We start from the raw sequence: 16,620 nt of genomic DNA on the forward strand, positions 1-16,620 counted from the left end.
TCTCAAGGGGCTTGTCGCCAAGACGAACTGATTGGCAGTAAACCGCCAGCCGTAAAGTGACTCTGACTCTGACTCCAGGACTTCAGAGTAGTTCAGTTGTAGAGCAGAGAGGGAGGGAGGGAGGGATTAGTGTAGTGTGGTCAGAAGTCGAGTGTGTCCAGTCGAGGATAGTGAGTTGCGAAATGTTTTAACAAGTTGTATAAAAGTCCTATAAATTCGATCATCAAATCCAAACCCCGTTTCATAAGTCACGCACACCCCCACGGCTGCTTCCTTACGAACATTTTCCAGTATTCTACATCATTAGTGTAGACAGAGAGCAGCGTCATTTAACGACCACCAGATTAAACCTATATTAGTCACTAACCAAAGCAAACCATTTAAGAGTCCACTGGGTGTGAAGGGAATGTCGTTACAGATTAGACAGACATTTCCGGGGCAGAATGAATGCCACTTTGTGAGAAGGTTCCCAGGCTTCGCCCGCTTTTCCTTCTGAGAAGGGCAGTGCCAAAGCGAAGGGGGTTTTAGATGTTATAGGGACCCGCGGAATTTTTATTTCCTAAGTTCATGTTGAGTTGCTTAATTTGGAGAAATAAATTTGGTGATCTTCACACAAAAGGGGTGTAACTATGATGAAAATAGCTCACAGGGTGGGTAAATCTTTGGGAAATGAAGAAGGTAGAGTGTTAGGGTACCTGCTGCGTACGATCGGAATTTTTTACTTTAACACTGGAACTGAAACGGTGAAATTTTTGTTGCGAAATATAAATTTAGTTTTCATAGCACGGGGTTTAATTCTGATAAATTTAAATCGATTGACTGCATGAGACGAAAACCAGTGTCGTAGCTACCCTCCGGATGCACACTGACATCTAGCGAACAGTCCGGCAAACATAACAGTGGCTCTATTAGTAATGTCCACGCGCATGTGTACGCGTTTTTGTGGTCATGTGTACGTTTACAGCCTTACTATTCGCGAGCTGGCAGTCTCTCATATCGGCACGTAAACGAGAGAAGTTCAGAATTAAATGTCACGTTTCATATGTACTTCGCATGCAAGCAGTCAAGTGGCGCCTCCAACGGAGTTCTCCCGAACTCCTTGCGACTGACCCGGAGCGGGTGTTACATTGTTTTACTTTATATCTGTAGTGAGAGTGATATACTGAAATAACTTAGTACGTAATATGGTCCATATATTCCATCGTTTTTTCCTGAAACTGCTTTGTTTAAGCCGTACCTCCCTAAACCAATTTAACGTAAAGGAGAAGCTGGAAGGAAGGGGAAGAAATATGATGATGGAACATAAATAAAATTCACTAGAAGGGATGTGAGAGAAAAAGGGGCAATGTAAGAGGTAGGAACGTTTATAAGAGACATTAGTAAGATGCTTTAACTCACCTTTTTAACTGCATGTTTCAGAGCGAAGGACATGCAACCCAGGAACTCGCTCCTCCTGCAAAAAAGGACACGCCGATTTTAGCGTAGGGAAGGTACTTCGAATGCAGCACATGCACCTCTATGTTCCAAATGCGAGATACATGACACGTTGTATGCCTCATTGGCTCTCGTGTTAACATGGGGCCCAAAGAATTCGTACACACCGTTCCGCTGCCTTTTTCCTTTACTGTCCTGCCATTCGGTTAGGTGGCTCTGGCTTTCATGTGACTAGCACCATCTTTTGCGAGAGCATCACACTACACACCGTACATTAAATTTCGATTCAACTTCGTGGCTGTGTGCGTAGGCAACCTCTATTAAATCGTGTATACAACTTTTGGGCCCCTCTGTATATAGTGTCACGTGTCACAGTAACTAAAGAAACGGGTTTGGAATGGTAATTGGATTTATTAATAACCTACAGGTCCTAACTGCCATTAATTATTACGCTACTGCTGCTTTACACAATGTACAGTCACTCCACACTAATCTCTCCAGTCTGTCTGCACTAGTTTTCACGGATTTATAACATGGGAATGATAATAGTCTCACTGAATCACACACTCCAAATATTACACATAAATAAAGTCTTATAATCACACGTAATGTCTTCAGAGGCCGACTTCCAGTTCTTCTTCAATACGAACTTCCCGTGGCTATCTCCTTGCTTCTGTCGCTATTATTCGTAACCGGTAACTGCTTTACTTATATAGCCGAGGGACGGACATGGACCTATAGTAAACACATATCACGTGATCGCTATCCAGCCAGCCTATTTGCGCGTCGGTCGGATCTACAGAAAATACATGTGATCATTATCCACTGTTGTGAAGTAGCCGCGGACACAGAAGACACAGCTTCCTCTATTGTTGCGTGACATAGTAACGGACTCTTTACCAAGAATCTGTCTTAGCGGGAACTTGTTTACCAACACGTACATATAACACTATACAATTAGTAGGAGCAAGGCAGTATGTCATGTGTGTGTCTGTGTGGCCTCACATCCACATCACGGACTTTGTGGCCTGCGATGTCCTGTCTTCTGTTTCTGTGGCTTCTTGTCTACACTACACAAGCGTCAAGTGGGTTAGAAAAAAATGGACGAAACATCAATGGTATAATCGAGGTATCATCCCGGAATTTTCATGGAAATACTGAGGAAACCCAGGAAAATCGTCAGCCATAACAACTGGTGCCTCGGCCGAGATTCGAACCCATTACCTCCCGAAAATATGTACATGTCACCCTGCAGCTTTGTAGGTGGATAACGAAATTTCGGAAGCGTATAATGCCTCCATCCTTAAGACTGAATATATAAGACGAGGAACAGCTTCGTTTATGGGACAGGCTTTAAGGTACATAGAAACTGAATCCGAGGGAGTGTGGGTTAGGAAAGGGAGCCTGTTTTTTGGCCAATGGGAAGCGAGAACAGGAAAACATGCCTCTTGAAAGGCGGAGAGACTATGACAATACACGGTGACACACACAATTCAATGCACAAAGTGCATTTATTGCAATAAAAATCCAAATTTCATTGTTTTCAACGTTAATCCTGGGAACCAAGGTTCTCCAATCACTTTTTCATCTACCCTGGGCATCGAGGCTAACAAAATACACAGCCACACATCATAAAAGACAAAAAATTTTAAATTTGTATAGTTTCGGCTTTATTTAACCTACCCTGAACCTGGAACCAATAAGCTCCTCCGAAACACTGGTATACAAGTTCGAGATTACGCGGTATCACAGCCAGCATCATTGTCGCCATGAAACCCTGAAATTGCAGCTGTTACGGCAAGCATAGCCCTCTATATCAATACGTCTGCACGCTAGTGACTACCGCCATGTGCACATCCCAGGCCGTGTGACCCTACACTAATGGTATTGATTCGTCTCACGTTGTTCCCCGGCCATTCATCGGGTAGACTTGCGTGAGGAATTAATGAAGACAAATGCATCACGCCCGCTATGTCCAGACCCCAGGGTTCTCAAGCACTCTGACGTCACTACAGCCTCAGGCGCAGCCTCCATCAACATCTTCATGAAATGGCCGTTGACAATTCTGCTGGAAGTCTCTTCTTTGTTACATAAATTACAACATTATTTATAAGATTTGAGGTTTCCACTACGGTGACTGAAGAATGTCGTCTTCTGGGATGTGGCGCCGTGTAAATCGACGTTTCGTAGGAACGTATCGCCTCTATCTTCAGGGTATAAAATCTGCGAGGGAGGAACCAACGTGAGGAGGTGGCTGCAGCCGCTCACGCTGGTTCCTCGCTTGCGGAGTTATATACCCTGAAGATGGAGGCGAAACGTCGGTATTCGCCCAAAAGGCAGCTTTCACACGTTCCAATACTGTCGGTGTCCGCTGCATTAGCGATATATACACCATAGTAAATACTTGACATATTACGTATATAAGAGAGACTGGCTACGGGCTGGAAGAAAGAGGGGTCGGAGTTCGAGTCCCGGTAGGGTCAAGAATTTTCCCTTCTCTACGTCGAACAGACTGACTCTGGGACCCACACAGACTCCTATCTAATGGGTATCAGGGGCTCTTATTTCGGGGTAAAGCAGCCAGGAAGTGAAGGTGACCACTCACCAACTAGTGCAGAGCTCAAAAGAAGGTAGATCTATACATCCACTTCCCCATACGCCTTCATAGCGTAGTTAAGCACAGGGGCAACATTACCTTCTAGCTTCCAACAAAATGGCGCCGGTGTTTGTGTTTAGGCTCCATTCAGATAAGCAGAGGCGCTCAGCCAGGAGCACGCGGTAGCGTACTTGGTTGAGGCACAATGCTACAAGCCGGGAGTTCGCGGGTTCGAATCTCGATGAGGTCATTGGATTTATCAATGGACCTAATTCTTCAAGGCGCACTATGGCCATGGGTTCGACTCAGCCTCTAACAGAAATGAGTACCAGGAATCTTCCTGGTGGTCGGCACGTAAGGCTGACAATCTCACCGCCATCTGTGAGCCGATTGTCTAGAAAATGTGGGGACCTCGATGTCTCATGCTCTCTGTTTGCACCACTATCAACCTCTGGATGCCCTAACCAATCTTTATGAGACTTGGTTTGTATATCATGGCACCTGAGCTCATCTCAACGGCACACTTCATAAATCCTTCCCATCAGTCTGTGTCTATATGCGCATCCCCCCATTTCAGTGCTAGGCAATGGTTCGGTAAACAAGTTCCCGTTGCAACGAATACACCCAACAATATAAGAATTCTGGGTACGCCTCATTTTCCATGCGAGCCGTGTCTTATCAAAGGAGAGCCTGCTGATAGGTAACAACTCGGTAAAGACGTAACCGCAGTAAGGAAGAATTGTTGTAGGTGTAGTTTTCTGTGCGGTCCGCGTCTTATCAAAGGAAATCTGGCGATTACTTCTTTACAAAACTTATTGTTCTGTAGTTTATTTAACGACGCTAGAAGTAGCTTCGAATGATACGATTGATGAATTTGAAATGATCTGTAAGGAAGCGGCTGGAGACACTAAGGAAAACCACGGAAACTACAGACAGGAAGGCGGTATCACCGCCGAGGATATGCGCAGAGCGATAAATAAAAGTGCCCTGTATGCTGTAAACATATAATACGTATATGAGGGGCTGGTGGGGCTTAGAATCTGAAATGCGGTCGCGCGAGTACTTTAATGTAAACTGAAGCTGTGATGTGCTGAGAACAGCCCGGAACAGCCAGCGCGGAAGGAACGCACGTGGAAGCCACACAAATTGGCCATCCCTGTCTCCGGGACTTCAAGGCTTCTTCACAGGATGCTGTTTCTCATCTGCTCCAGTGTCAAAAGTCGAATGAAGAGACGGGCTGTTGAGGGGGGGAGAGTTTAAAAAGAAAGAAAGAAAGAAAGAAAGAAAGAAAGGAAGTGGGGTGTGTTCAGCTTGTTACATGAATAATGATCTTTATTGATTATATTATGTAAAGTGGCGCTCCTTTCACCTCTTATCTACGATGAAATGTTCAGAACAGTCGACAATCGATTTGGGCTCCAGAGAGATTAACATGACCTATATAATTCAGGACTTCAATGAACAACGATCAGCGGTAACGTCCGAATGCTTCAGAACCAAGACACAGTTTGGATTCGTGGAAATGAGTAAGAAATATTGCAGGTTAGGGGAAGATTTGACAATTCGAACACAGAAGTCTCGAAGCCGCGTAAGAATACAGGGTATGTACGTGATATACCTGGCACGGTAACCTAGATAACAGCCAAGGCTTACTGGGTAAGCCAACCCGCTTTGGGGGTGGGGTACAAATATGGAAATCTGGCCCTCCAGGTTTGGGAGTTTCGAATTTGAGACAGTAAAATGTGGTCATGAGTCTGGGCGGGACTCGAAACAGAGAATGACTGCACTGGCGAGGACCAGCAGCAATTGTAAACGACAGCTCTTGTCAGAGAGGGTGCCCCACACCAATCCACAATAATAAAATTCTCGTCTTGGGTTTGACACCAAGACAGACTGACCGACTGACCGTCGGTCATAACGTAACTCTGACTTTGACTGCAAGCTGTTCCGCCGTTGGAAGCCGCTACCAAGGAACGGCTAGTGAAGACTGAGGAGACTTTATGTGTCCTGTAGTCACGGTGGTCTTTGGCGTGTGTAACTCAGTGAGACTGTCCTAGTTATGAGTTTAAGAGTGATTAGTGACAGGGTTTGGACTGTTGATCGGATTTACTAAACACTTACAAAATGTAACTAGAAATAACGACGGCAGTTTCACTGAGTTACGCACTCCAAAGATCACTGTAACTACAGCACATGCAAAGTCTTCTCAGTTCGCTATGTCTTCACCAGTCGTTGCCTTTTGACGGATCCCAACAATGTGCTCTGCATCCGTGTCACATTCTTACCGGCTGCCGACTGTCTCACAACTAACCCACTGTTCCAACTGTAGACTCTCAACTGACTGACTGTCCAGTCCAGTAAATTGTTGCTCGCCCTCGCCAGCATAGTCGTTCTTGGTTTCGGGCCCGTCGGCGATCCATGACCAAATTTTTGTTCTTTCCAGACTTTTGCGTGTTTTGAAATGGGGCCTCCTTTTCCTGAGTCTGTATGGATATTAAATTGCTGCTGGTCCTCGCCAGCACAATCATTCTTCGTTTCGAGTCCTATGGGACTCATGATGATATTTTACTGTGTTGACGGCTCTGGGAGCCTTCCAGACTCTCTGACTCCCACTAACTGCATTGCACGGCACGGATCGCACAGAAAATACGTTCCTCTATTGTTGTTTCCAATTAGCATGCTTGTTCGCGAAACCATTACTCAGCAATGGCTCTTGTATATTCGCTTATCTCGCGGTTTTTGCCCAGCAACTGGTCTACATGCCACAATATCGACCCTGAAGATGGAGGCACAATGTTACAAACCGGAGGAACATGCTTCTCGGCGTATGGATCGGGAACAATACTGTGACATGTTGCGCAAAGGAGAACCCCCCCCACCAGCAGTGACGCGGCGGGGGAAGGGGCGTGGGGAACGTAGAGCCTTGTACTGTAGACAAAATTGCAAAATCCTAAATGAAAAAAATCTGTCCACTCAGTACGGTAGGGGGATAAAACAAAACTGTGAAATCCATCTTGAGCGCGTTCCTGTCCCTTCGGAGCGCCTATTAAATCACTCCTTTCATCTGTATGTAAAGAACGGAATTCCGGAACGGATAAACCGATCTTGATTAAATCTGATATTGAGCACGCGAGATCTGAGTTTACTCTGTGTATCTCTATCTCACTGGATGTGAAGCAGTGTACTTTGGTGGATCATTATCACCGTTTCGTAATAATTTTCAACTTCCATCTTCAGGATAAAAGATACGGGCAGCTGGTGTCCCCGAAACGTTGGTACTCGCTTACCAGACAACACTGCGTCACATCCCAGAAGAGAGTTGTGCCGGAACCGCAAGTCGCAGCAACAGTATCAGTGTCTCAGCACAATTGCAGCCGTTTTCCGATAGCTTCTTAAGTTCGAGACAATTCTCGCTTTAACGAAATTTCGCTCATACTAACTAGTTCAACGAAACACACAACCTCGCATGGGCTTCTCATCCAAACGCGAACTCGCTCCTCCGAAATCCTTTCCGAACAAAAACGAACTATTGAGGACCAAAACGATAATAATCGAACGCAAGGTCACGCAGCCAGTAAGCCCCGCTTCTGCTCTGATGTAATACTCGTACATCCAATGCGACTCTGCTGATTGTTAAACAACTTTTAACAATTCGTACGGTAATTGAGTCTCAAAGAATTACAGCGAAATCCAGGCTCGATATGTCACGGATGTTTATATTGTCACATGAGGGAGTGACTCTCGATGGGGTTTTGGATTGGATATTGGATTTATTGGCCACATTAACACACAACACGTGGTTACACCCAATCATAGCATCATCGCTGCTCTCCACACTTTACAGATCAATGTCGCACGCGCTAAATCTTTTCCATCCTGCAGTGTCTTCACTAGCAGCTGCTGGTAACGGCTTCTAATAATGGCTATTCCTCTGGTATTGTGGTCAAGTTCTCTCTGAACTGCGGCTCGCTTCCGACTGAACACTCTTCCAAGTAACTCGCAACCATTTCACACCAACCTCCTAGTCCTCTCTTCACTGCCTGATTATCAACTGACTAAGCTCAAAGTCAAAGTAAAGTCAGAGCCACACTGCGACTGACGGTCAGTCAGTCAGTCAGTAAGTCTTGGTGGCGAGCCTCATCTGGGGCTCATAACCAGAATTTTATTACTGTTTGACAGCTACGGTCTTGTTTTTTGCGGGCGCCACTCTGACGAGAGGACGGGTATATATACATATATATATGCACATATACGGGTATATGCTGCTGGCCCTCGCCAGCGCAGTCTTTCTCGGGTCCCAGTCCCTTGGGGCTCGCGGCCATATTTTACTGTCACAAATTTGAGACTTCACCTTTCGTCGTCTCCTACGACTCGCAGGGTCACGGTGGAGGTATTCGACCCCGCCTCCATACGGGTAACTGACAAAGCTCCAACCCTCGTCCCGCTTATAACCTCTCGGCACGAACCACTTAGAAAACAGAGCTCTTCCACTGTTGCCCCAATCATCTCCATGGGAATGTGCCTGTCCGCGAAGGCGTCATCCAGAAACGGCCGCATATACTTGTTTAATAAAAATTCTGCTGCCTAACTGCGAATGTTGTTTAGTTGTCTGTTTCGAGGTCGCTACCCAGCGATGGCTCTACAAGCTACCACACGTTTCGTTTCAATTACTCAGAAGCAGGTAGAATGTTAATGTTGCTGTTTCTGATGGTTACTCTTTTACCTTGAAGAAGGCAGTATCTTCCACCGAAATGTCCGACTGTCTCCGAAATGCACGGTGTTAAACCCCAGAAGATCATATGATCTATTTCCAGGCAGGTCAATTACTGTGAAGTTTTTAAATTTGTGAGAGGTTTAAGGGGAGATGGGCTGTTATTTGCAGCCAGTCTGTCTGTATGAGACCCACTACCACTGTCTGTAACCGCCAAGAGTTCCAAGCACAGAGGATGTGATAATGTGGTGCTTGGTAAGGGCTGTAGAGCTATGCCTGTAAAAGGCCGCGAAGGCCTGAAGACGTCGAGGCTCCCACATTTTCTAGACAATCGGCTCACAGATGGCGGCGACACTGTCAGCCTTATATGCCGACCACTAGAAAGATTCCTGGTACTCATTTCTGTTAGAGGCTGAGTCGACCCCAGGGCCATAGTGCGCCTGGAAGGATTAGTCTATCTAAAAGATGCAATGAATTCATCGGGAATCGAACTCGCGACCTTCTGATTTGTAGCATAGTGCCTCAACCAACTACGCCGTCTTTTAATAACTCCAGAGAAAAGTTTCAGATTAAAAAAAAAAGTTGCTGCAAAATTTGAGACTGAAGGGGGAAAGTTAAAGTTACAGAACTCTCCGACCTGTTTCCGTCAATGTACAGTATATCACGCTGGACACTTTCCGACTGCGAACTGAGCGCCACTGACTTCTGTGTGGGTTAGTATGAATACTCAGAGGCAGGGCTGTTTCCACAGCAACCTCTGCAGACAGCCCTCCCACACGTGTTTGTCTGTCCACCTTTCCGTTTGCACGTTTCGCCGGAACACACCGCTCACAAGAACTTAATACAGATTGATTATTGACGTGTTTAACGATGCACATTCAACTGAATAAATAGTGTGGCTCCATATTAGCGAGGCATTTCTACTGCCTCAGCAAGTAAGGAAACTTGTCCCTGAAGTTTATCAAAGAATAGAAATGATCGAAGCCAGGGCCTTCAGAACATTTATAAAATTGTATTCCCTATTCAAAAGAGAGCGATTAAGCGCTAACATTAAGCTGACCCTCCACCGGTTACTGCAGCCACGTCTTCGTATGGCGACCCGATCCATAGTGCTCGTGGTGAGCTCGCCATGAAGACATAGCGATTCGCAACGCTACTCCTGGCTCGGAGGAAACGTACACATTTACGCGCAAGCGATTGTGGCGTCCACGAGCCTACTGCGAGTCCCTTTGTGTTCTCAGAAAAACCGACAAGGCAGTGGCTCGCCGGTCGTGTTACAGAGCGCGCTCGAAGTACGTTCGCGAGCGTGGTTCGGAAGGCGTCCACACTAACAGAATGTGGTTACAGTAACCGTTACGTTACATGTAACAGCTCGCTAGAGTGTACGCGCCCTTAGATCTGTAATGACTTATGCTAGTCCCGCCTGGGAATTCACAGCGACTGCAAAACAAGGTTCTCCGCACCATTGGCAATTTTCCAAGGCGCACACCGGTCCACGATCTACACATGGCTATCAAAATCCCGTACGTATACGATTATATAACAAAATTATGCAGGCAACAAGCNGACGTTTCGGAAACTGGATCTGTTTCCGTCCTCCGAAACGTCGTGTTTTTATTTTGTTATCTTAAAAACCAGGACGATGGATAAAGTCCAAAAACCCAACATATCAGTGTGTTATACACCATCGTCAGAATCCTATAGTAACTATTTATTAACATGTTTAACATGTAAAATGTAAATATCCTTTACATTATGACAAGTGACTTACTACTGCAGATAAATGACTCTGACAAAAGACAGACCCGTCCTCTCGTCAGAGAGGGCGCTCAACAAAAACAAGACCGAAATTGTCAAACAGTAATAAATATATGGTTATAAGCCCCAGATTGGTCTCGACACCAAGACTGACTGAATGACCGTCAGTTGCAATGTGACTTTGACTTTGACTAACCAAACAAATCCCGTGTGGAGGTAGGGTCGAGTACCTACACAGTAGCCCTGTGAGCCGTAAGTGACGACGAAAAGGGAATCCAGTGCCGGGGGGGGGGGTATAAGTGGGCCGTCCTGTTGCTGGGGGATATAAATAAGGGGCACTTGGCCCTCTTAGTTAGGGGAGTCTCGGTTCTGAGACAGTAAAATGTGGTCACGAGCCCCGCAGGACAAGGACCTGGGAATGACTGCGCTGGCGAGACCAGCAGCAATTGTACATGACAGACCCATCCTCTCGTCAGAGAGGATGTTACGTAAGGAATATAACCGCAAATGTTCAGCTGTAAAATAAAATTACTGGTCGTGACTCTCAAGGGGCTTGTCGCCAAGACTGATTGGCGGTAAACCGCAAGTCGTAGAGTAACTCTGACTCTGACTTTAACTCTGACCCCGTCAGTTGAGAGTTGAGTTCTGCAGGCGAGGCTGTGAAGTCAGGATCTGCGTGCGTGAAACTGAAGAATTTCCACTGTTAGAAACCGTTGCCAAGGAACGACTGGTGAAGAAACAGGAGGCTGGAAGAGGCTTAGCGGGTGCTGTGGCGATTAGCGGTGGCGCTGTAATTGATTGTAGTTCCGAATCGTGTGTATAAGTGCTCAGTAAACCTAGTCACCAATTCAAACCCCGTCTATAGTCACATCTAAATCGTGATAATACGAATTGTCAATGACAAAACTTAGACGAAATAACTGAATATCTAGGCCAAACACGCATGAGTACTTGCAAATCCACACTCCGTCCGAAAGCTTTCCCTCCACACTTTCCGTGATCTCGGCAGAAGCGGGGTATTCCCCTTGGCGCGGTTTCTGTGTCCAGGGTTTCGGTGCTTCCAGGCGGGCTGGCTCCAGCCTCAATTCCATCCATCTCCTGTATCTCAGTGTTGTGTTTCTTACATCAGTGAAGATCAGGCCACCTCACTCTCTGTCTCTGTCGGAACACCAACTCACATAAATCAGTCTCGCTTTCTGCATGAAGCTACAAAGAGTTGCGCTGCATGCCGCCATTACATATTCTTGCTATTACAAAATGGAAGTTGATCGCCACGTCTTTTCTCTTTAATTGGTTACCTAGTAGAGTTAACTGACTGCTGTGATTATAAATGCGAATTACGTCAGAAGGAATGTTTCACGGTAATACGAATATATAACCGATTTGTGAATTTGAAAATGCCCAATTAATAGACTTGTTAGGTATTCAGTTTACTGATTATCCACATATTTATAAATGAATTATAGCGTGTAGACCCGTTGCAGGGTAACGGTCGCGAAACAACGCCCGTTGCTGGGGCAGCGGATTCTTAATAAACAGGGATAAGCAACCCGTTGCTGGCTGACGCGAAGACATTCCCGCGGAAATGGTTAGCATACGAGAATGAACGGAGTTGCCTACGCAGTCGGTGCCGAGGAGTTATAAGGAAGAAAATTGGGGCAACCAAGTCAGTTCTATATGGGACGATGTAAAGAAATGAGGCAGTTGGAAGGGAGCCGCCGTTCATAGGGGGCTTGAGCGCGGAAGTTGAAGAACTTCCACTATTAGAAGCCGTTACCAGGGAACGACTGAAGTAACACCAGGCCGGAAAAGATTCAGTGTGAGCTGTGGTGATTTGTAAAGTGTGGATATTGGCGACGGAGCTCTGATTACATGTAGTTCCCAGTTGTGTGTATAAATGGCCAGCGAATATAATACCCAAACCAAACCACATACACGTGGCAGGATTTTACTAGAGCGCTAATGGTATAACGAAGAGTGTGATTTCTGAGAATATCCTGCCCTGTTTATACGCATTAAAGAGAGGAACCCCAAACAGACCCTTCTTGAGTTTCCGAGTACATATTCTAACGCGAAATATGACACCCTTTCTTCACGCAATCGTTCCCCTTTTCGACATCGAAGACCTCAATCCAGAGCACCCGTCCATGTTAATGTGGAGCCCACTGTTCGTAGCTCAGTATGTACAGTAACGGACTAGACGACCGGGGTTCTACTTCCGGCAGCGACAATATCTTTTTCTCAATTCCACAGCATCCAGACCGCGTCTGGGGCCCACCTAGCCTCCTATCAAATGGGTACCGAGATGGGTTAAGGGGCAGGAACGTGGAGCTGACCACTCACTTCCACCTAGTGTCGAGGTCAAGCATAGTGGAGCTATACTTCCACTCCCCCATACATCTTCAGGGCACAGTGCTTAATTAGTTTATCTATCTATCTACGGCTCTACAGTCCTTCTGTTAAACCTTGGACGCTTTTTCAGTTTCTGAATATTATACACAGTCGGCAGGACTCCTTGGAAGGGGAATCAGCCCGTCGTAAGGCCGCTACCTACACACAGACCAACGCAAACAGACAATCATGCCTCGAGTGGGATTCGAACCCAAGATCCCAGGGTTCGAGCGGGCGAAAACGGTTCATGCCTTAGACCGCGTGGCCACTGTGATCGGCTGAGTAGTTAAGCACCGGGGCACATTCACCTCACTGCCTGTTAAAGTCTTGACCGGTATATGTCAAGACAAGTATCGTGTGAAGGAAGAGAAGATTTTGAGAGTTAAAACGATCTTGATTCAAGGGGTTTGTGACAGTCGCCATCTCCAAGGGGCAGAGTATTCACTTCGCTAGTTCAGAACGCTGCGTCCTGCTCACAAAAGCCTACCGAGCGGGTTAGCATAGCGGTAAAACTCGTATTCGGCAAGTACTCGGTTCCAAACTCGGCCGGAACACCGGATATTCAGATTTCTCACTTCCTCCAGACAAATTCTGGGATAGTACCTACACCAGGCCACACAGCTACTTCCTTCCAAATCTCTTCCAATTTATCATCATCTTTTCATCCGACGTTACATAGTTCCAACAATGAGAGCTTTGTTAAATAGCCTAGGAAGAAATAAAGCGTAGAGATATACCTCCACGGCCCCCTACAGAACATATGTCGTCGTGGCGTACTGCTTAGTTCAGCATAGGACCAGCTTTATTCTTCACAAAAACAAACAACAAGCAAACTCTGTGGCTTGAGTCCGTAAGCGAACTGTACCGACCAACCGAGCGACCGCCGCTTGTCGGCGAAGATAGTGCCAACTTTAGCGGACAGAGGGCGTCGCGTGTTCAGCGCAACGGATCCCCACGGCTGTTAATTTTGGTTTTCTAGACCGCAGCCGCTATTTCCCTGAAACAGCTCCTCAGTTATACTCACGAGGCTGAGTGGACCCCGTTTTAGATCCAGTACTTCTCAGAAAATCTGGTAGCCCCGAGAATCGACCCCGAGACCTCATGATCTGTAGCCAGGAACTTTGACGACTAGATGACAGAGGCAGTCCTTTAATCTTCACTGGGTTAGAAAATTTCTCTGCCGAAGTCCAATTTACACACACTATACATTCACTACAGCATGCTGTCTTCACTGGTTGTCGCCTGGTAACGGCTTCCAACGCCGTAGCTTCCTCAGATTCCGTGTCCACGTCCTTACTGGTCGGCGACTGTTTCGCAACTAACTCCTACTCTTCTAGCTGCCATCTCAAGACACTATCGTAATCGCAGCTGCTCCTCTTTATATAGCCCCGGCACGTACCGCACAGAAAACACCTCCTAACCGTATTATATTTTTTAATCATGTGGCTATCGCTCGGATAGCATACAGAACACCATGCGGCCTCCGTAGTCTAGGGGTAACGTTCCCACCTCATGACTCAAGGTACGCGGGTTCAAACCCGGCGGAGGTCGTTGAATTTTTAAGGGCAGAAAAATTCATGGAACAAGTCCTCCGGGAGTAACATTAAGCCGTGGGTCCCGTGTCGTAGATTTACGGCACGTAAAAGATCCTGTCTCTAGGAGACCTCTGAGCAAAATTAGGCCAAAAAGTTTCCCGCCAAAAGTAGTTTCCAATGCCTCGGGTAGATGGGGAAAGTATCAGGTACCGCTGCCGGAAGAGGGCCGACCTCGCTGGCGGAATAGGACTAATTATCAGACACCACTGCTAAAAGAGGGTGAAACCTCGCTGGCAGAATGGGGCTGATAGCGAGCACCAGTATCGGTAGGGTATGGAGACAATAGACCAACTACTGGTGGCGGTGCATGGGGAAACCCACCCCCTCTAAGAATGAATGAATGAAAAAATGAATACGGAACACAATTCCTGTGTTACTGTTTACGGCAATTACCATGCAACGACTGCTGTATAGCTGCTTATTCCGTCGTCGTTGCCTAGCAACGGGTATATATGCCACAAAATTCACGTTTTCCTGCCGTTGCTGTTTATTTCTGCGTTATACTTTGCTGCTAATATACATTCTTCATCGATGTTCCAAAATCTTGCATTTAACGTCTGCTCCATCCAAACACTACATCCTTCACACCTGAAGGTGCGGCTCCCAATTCAGCAAACGTGTACATCTCGCAGATCCCAGAATCTGTCTGGCGCTGAACACTCAACTGCTGTAACGAAGCCACAAGCTTATATGTGATACTGTGCTGCGTGGTCAGGGCTATCGCACGCCTCAGTGGGTACGGCGAAGCGGTCCAATTATGATCAACAGAGGGGGTGGGGGAAAAGTAAAGCTATCCCTGTAACAGGCCGTAGAGGCCCATAGGGTTGTGAGACGTCGAGGCTCACATATTTTCTAGACAATCGGCTCATAGACGGCGGCGAAGTTGTCAGCTTTACGCTCTGGCCGCTCGTTATCCCCAGGAAGATTCCTTGTAGAGTAATCCCTCGCTAATAATGAGCTAAATGAGTTCATACTTTAAAAGTCACATGGAATTTAGGAGCCAGAGGGATCAGAGCAAGAGGGATTTAGGAGCCAGAGGGATCAGAGCAAGAGGCATTTATGAGCCAGAGGGATCAGAGCAAGAGGACTTTCAGACTGTGCTGAGGGCAGCTGGAGAGACTGAAACCCAAGGTTGGCTTGAGCTGGATGAAGGAGACCCTGATTTTCAGTTTCTGACTGAGGAAAAAATTGCTAAAGTGATAATATTTTTATTTGTTTTCATTTGCATTACCTACATTATTAAATCTCCCATTTACATTTCTACGCTTTTTTATCTTTAGGGCTATCTTTTACTTCATTAATAAGAATGACTCTTCTCCAATTAATCCGGATCAGCGAGGATTTAATATACTAATTTCTGTTAGAGGCTGAGTCTATCCCAGGACCATAGTGCGGCTGGAAGTATTAGCTCAATTGAAAAATCCAGTGACCTCGTTGGGAATCGAACTCACGACCGTCAGGCTTATAGCATAGTGCCTCAACCAACTACGTTACCGCGTGCTCCAACTGAACCCGAGGCTCGATGGCTGAGACACCGGCGTCTAACCGGCTGAGCTATGGTACGGAAATTCAGTATCCTAAGACGATCTTCAGTCGTCACTCGTAAGTCGAGGGAGGGATTTTAGCAAACAGATAAAAGGAGCAGGGCTGGCGAAAATGGGTTTTTCCAGTGTCAGTGCTTCATCAATATTGGTCCAGGGTTTGATTGATTTCATACGTCGGCGTTGCAAAACAAAAATCGTGCCAAAAACAGAGAAGTCATTACTGTAAATGGCGTTGCAGGAAGAGGGGGGGGAGAGAGAGCAGCGAAGAGGAAGTGACGTCATAATGACGTCAGTTAACGACGATGATGTGATTGAGTTTTGTTATTGATGGCATGAACTTTGTAGGCGTGTGCAAATATTTACTTAAGCTGTAAGACAAATGGTTCTATTCATTTCTATACACATTAAATGCTCTGAAATTTCTCGAATTTCGGATTAAAATAGCAAAGAATTTTCGACGGTGTTTTACTTTTGCTTTTAGGGCTACCTTTTGCTTCACTAATCCGGGTTACTGCTCAATCCGGATGACCTCCCCCACTATTAATCCGGTTTAGCGAGGGTTTACTGTACTGTATTCTCTGCTCATGTATT

At 46.2% G+C, this 16,620-nt stretch overlaps 1 protein-coding gene across 5 annotated transcripts in view; it reads right to left on the reverse strand.

The window, feature by feature from the left end:
• The window catches only part of LOC111871707, a 157,054-nt gene that overhangs the window by 75,859 nt on the left and 64,575 nt on the right, over positions 1-16,620 (reverse strand). For all 5 annotated transcript variants that reach the window (XM_023864979.2, XM_023864977.2, XM_033754364.1 and 2 more), the window contains one exon: positions 1,399-1,453. In XM_023864979.2, coding sequence (XP_023720747.1) covers positions 1,399-1,453 — 55 coding nt within the window. The remainder of the gene's footprint in view (positions 1-1,398; positions 1,454-16,620) is intronic.

Source organism: Cryptotermes secundus, unplaced genomic scaffold (genome assembly GCF_002891405.2).
Source record: "Cryptotermes secundus unplaced genomic scaffold, Csec_1.0 scaffold349, whole genome shotgun sequence".
Classification (NCBI taxonomy): Eukaryota; Metazoa; Arthropoda; class Insecta; order Blattodea; family Kalotermitidae; genus Cryptotermes; species Cryptotermes secundus.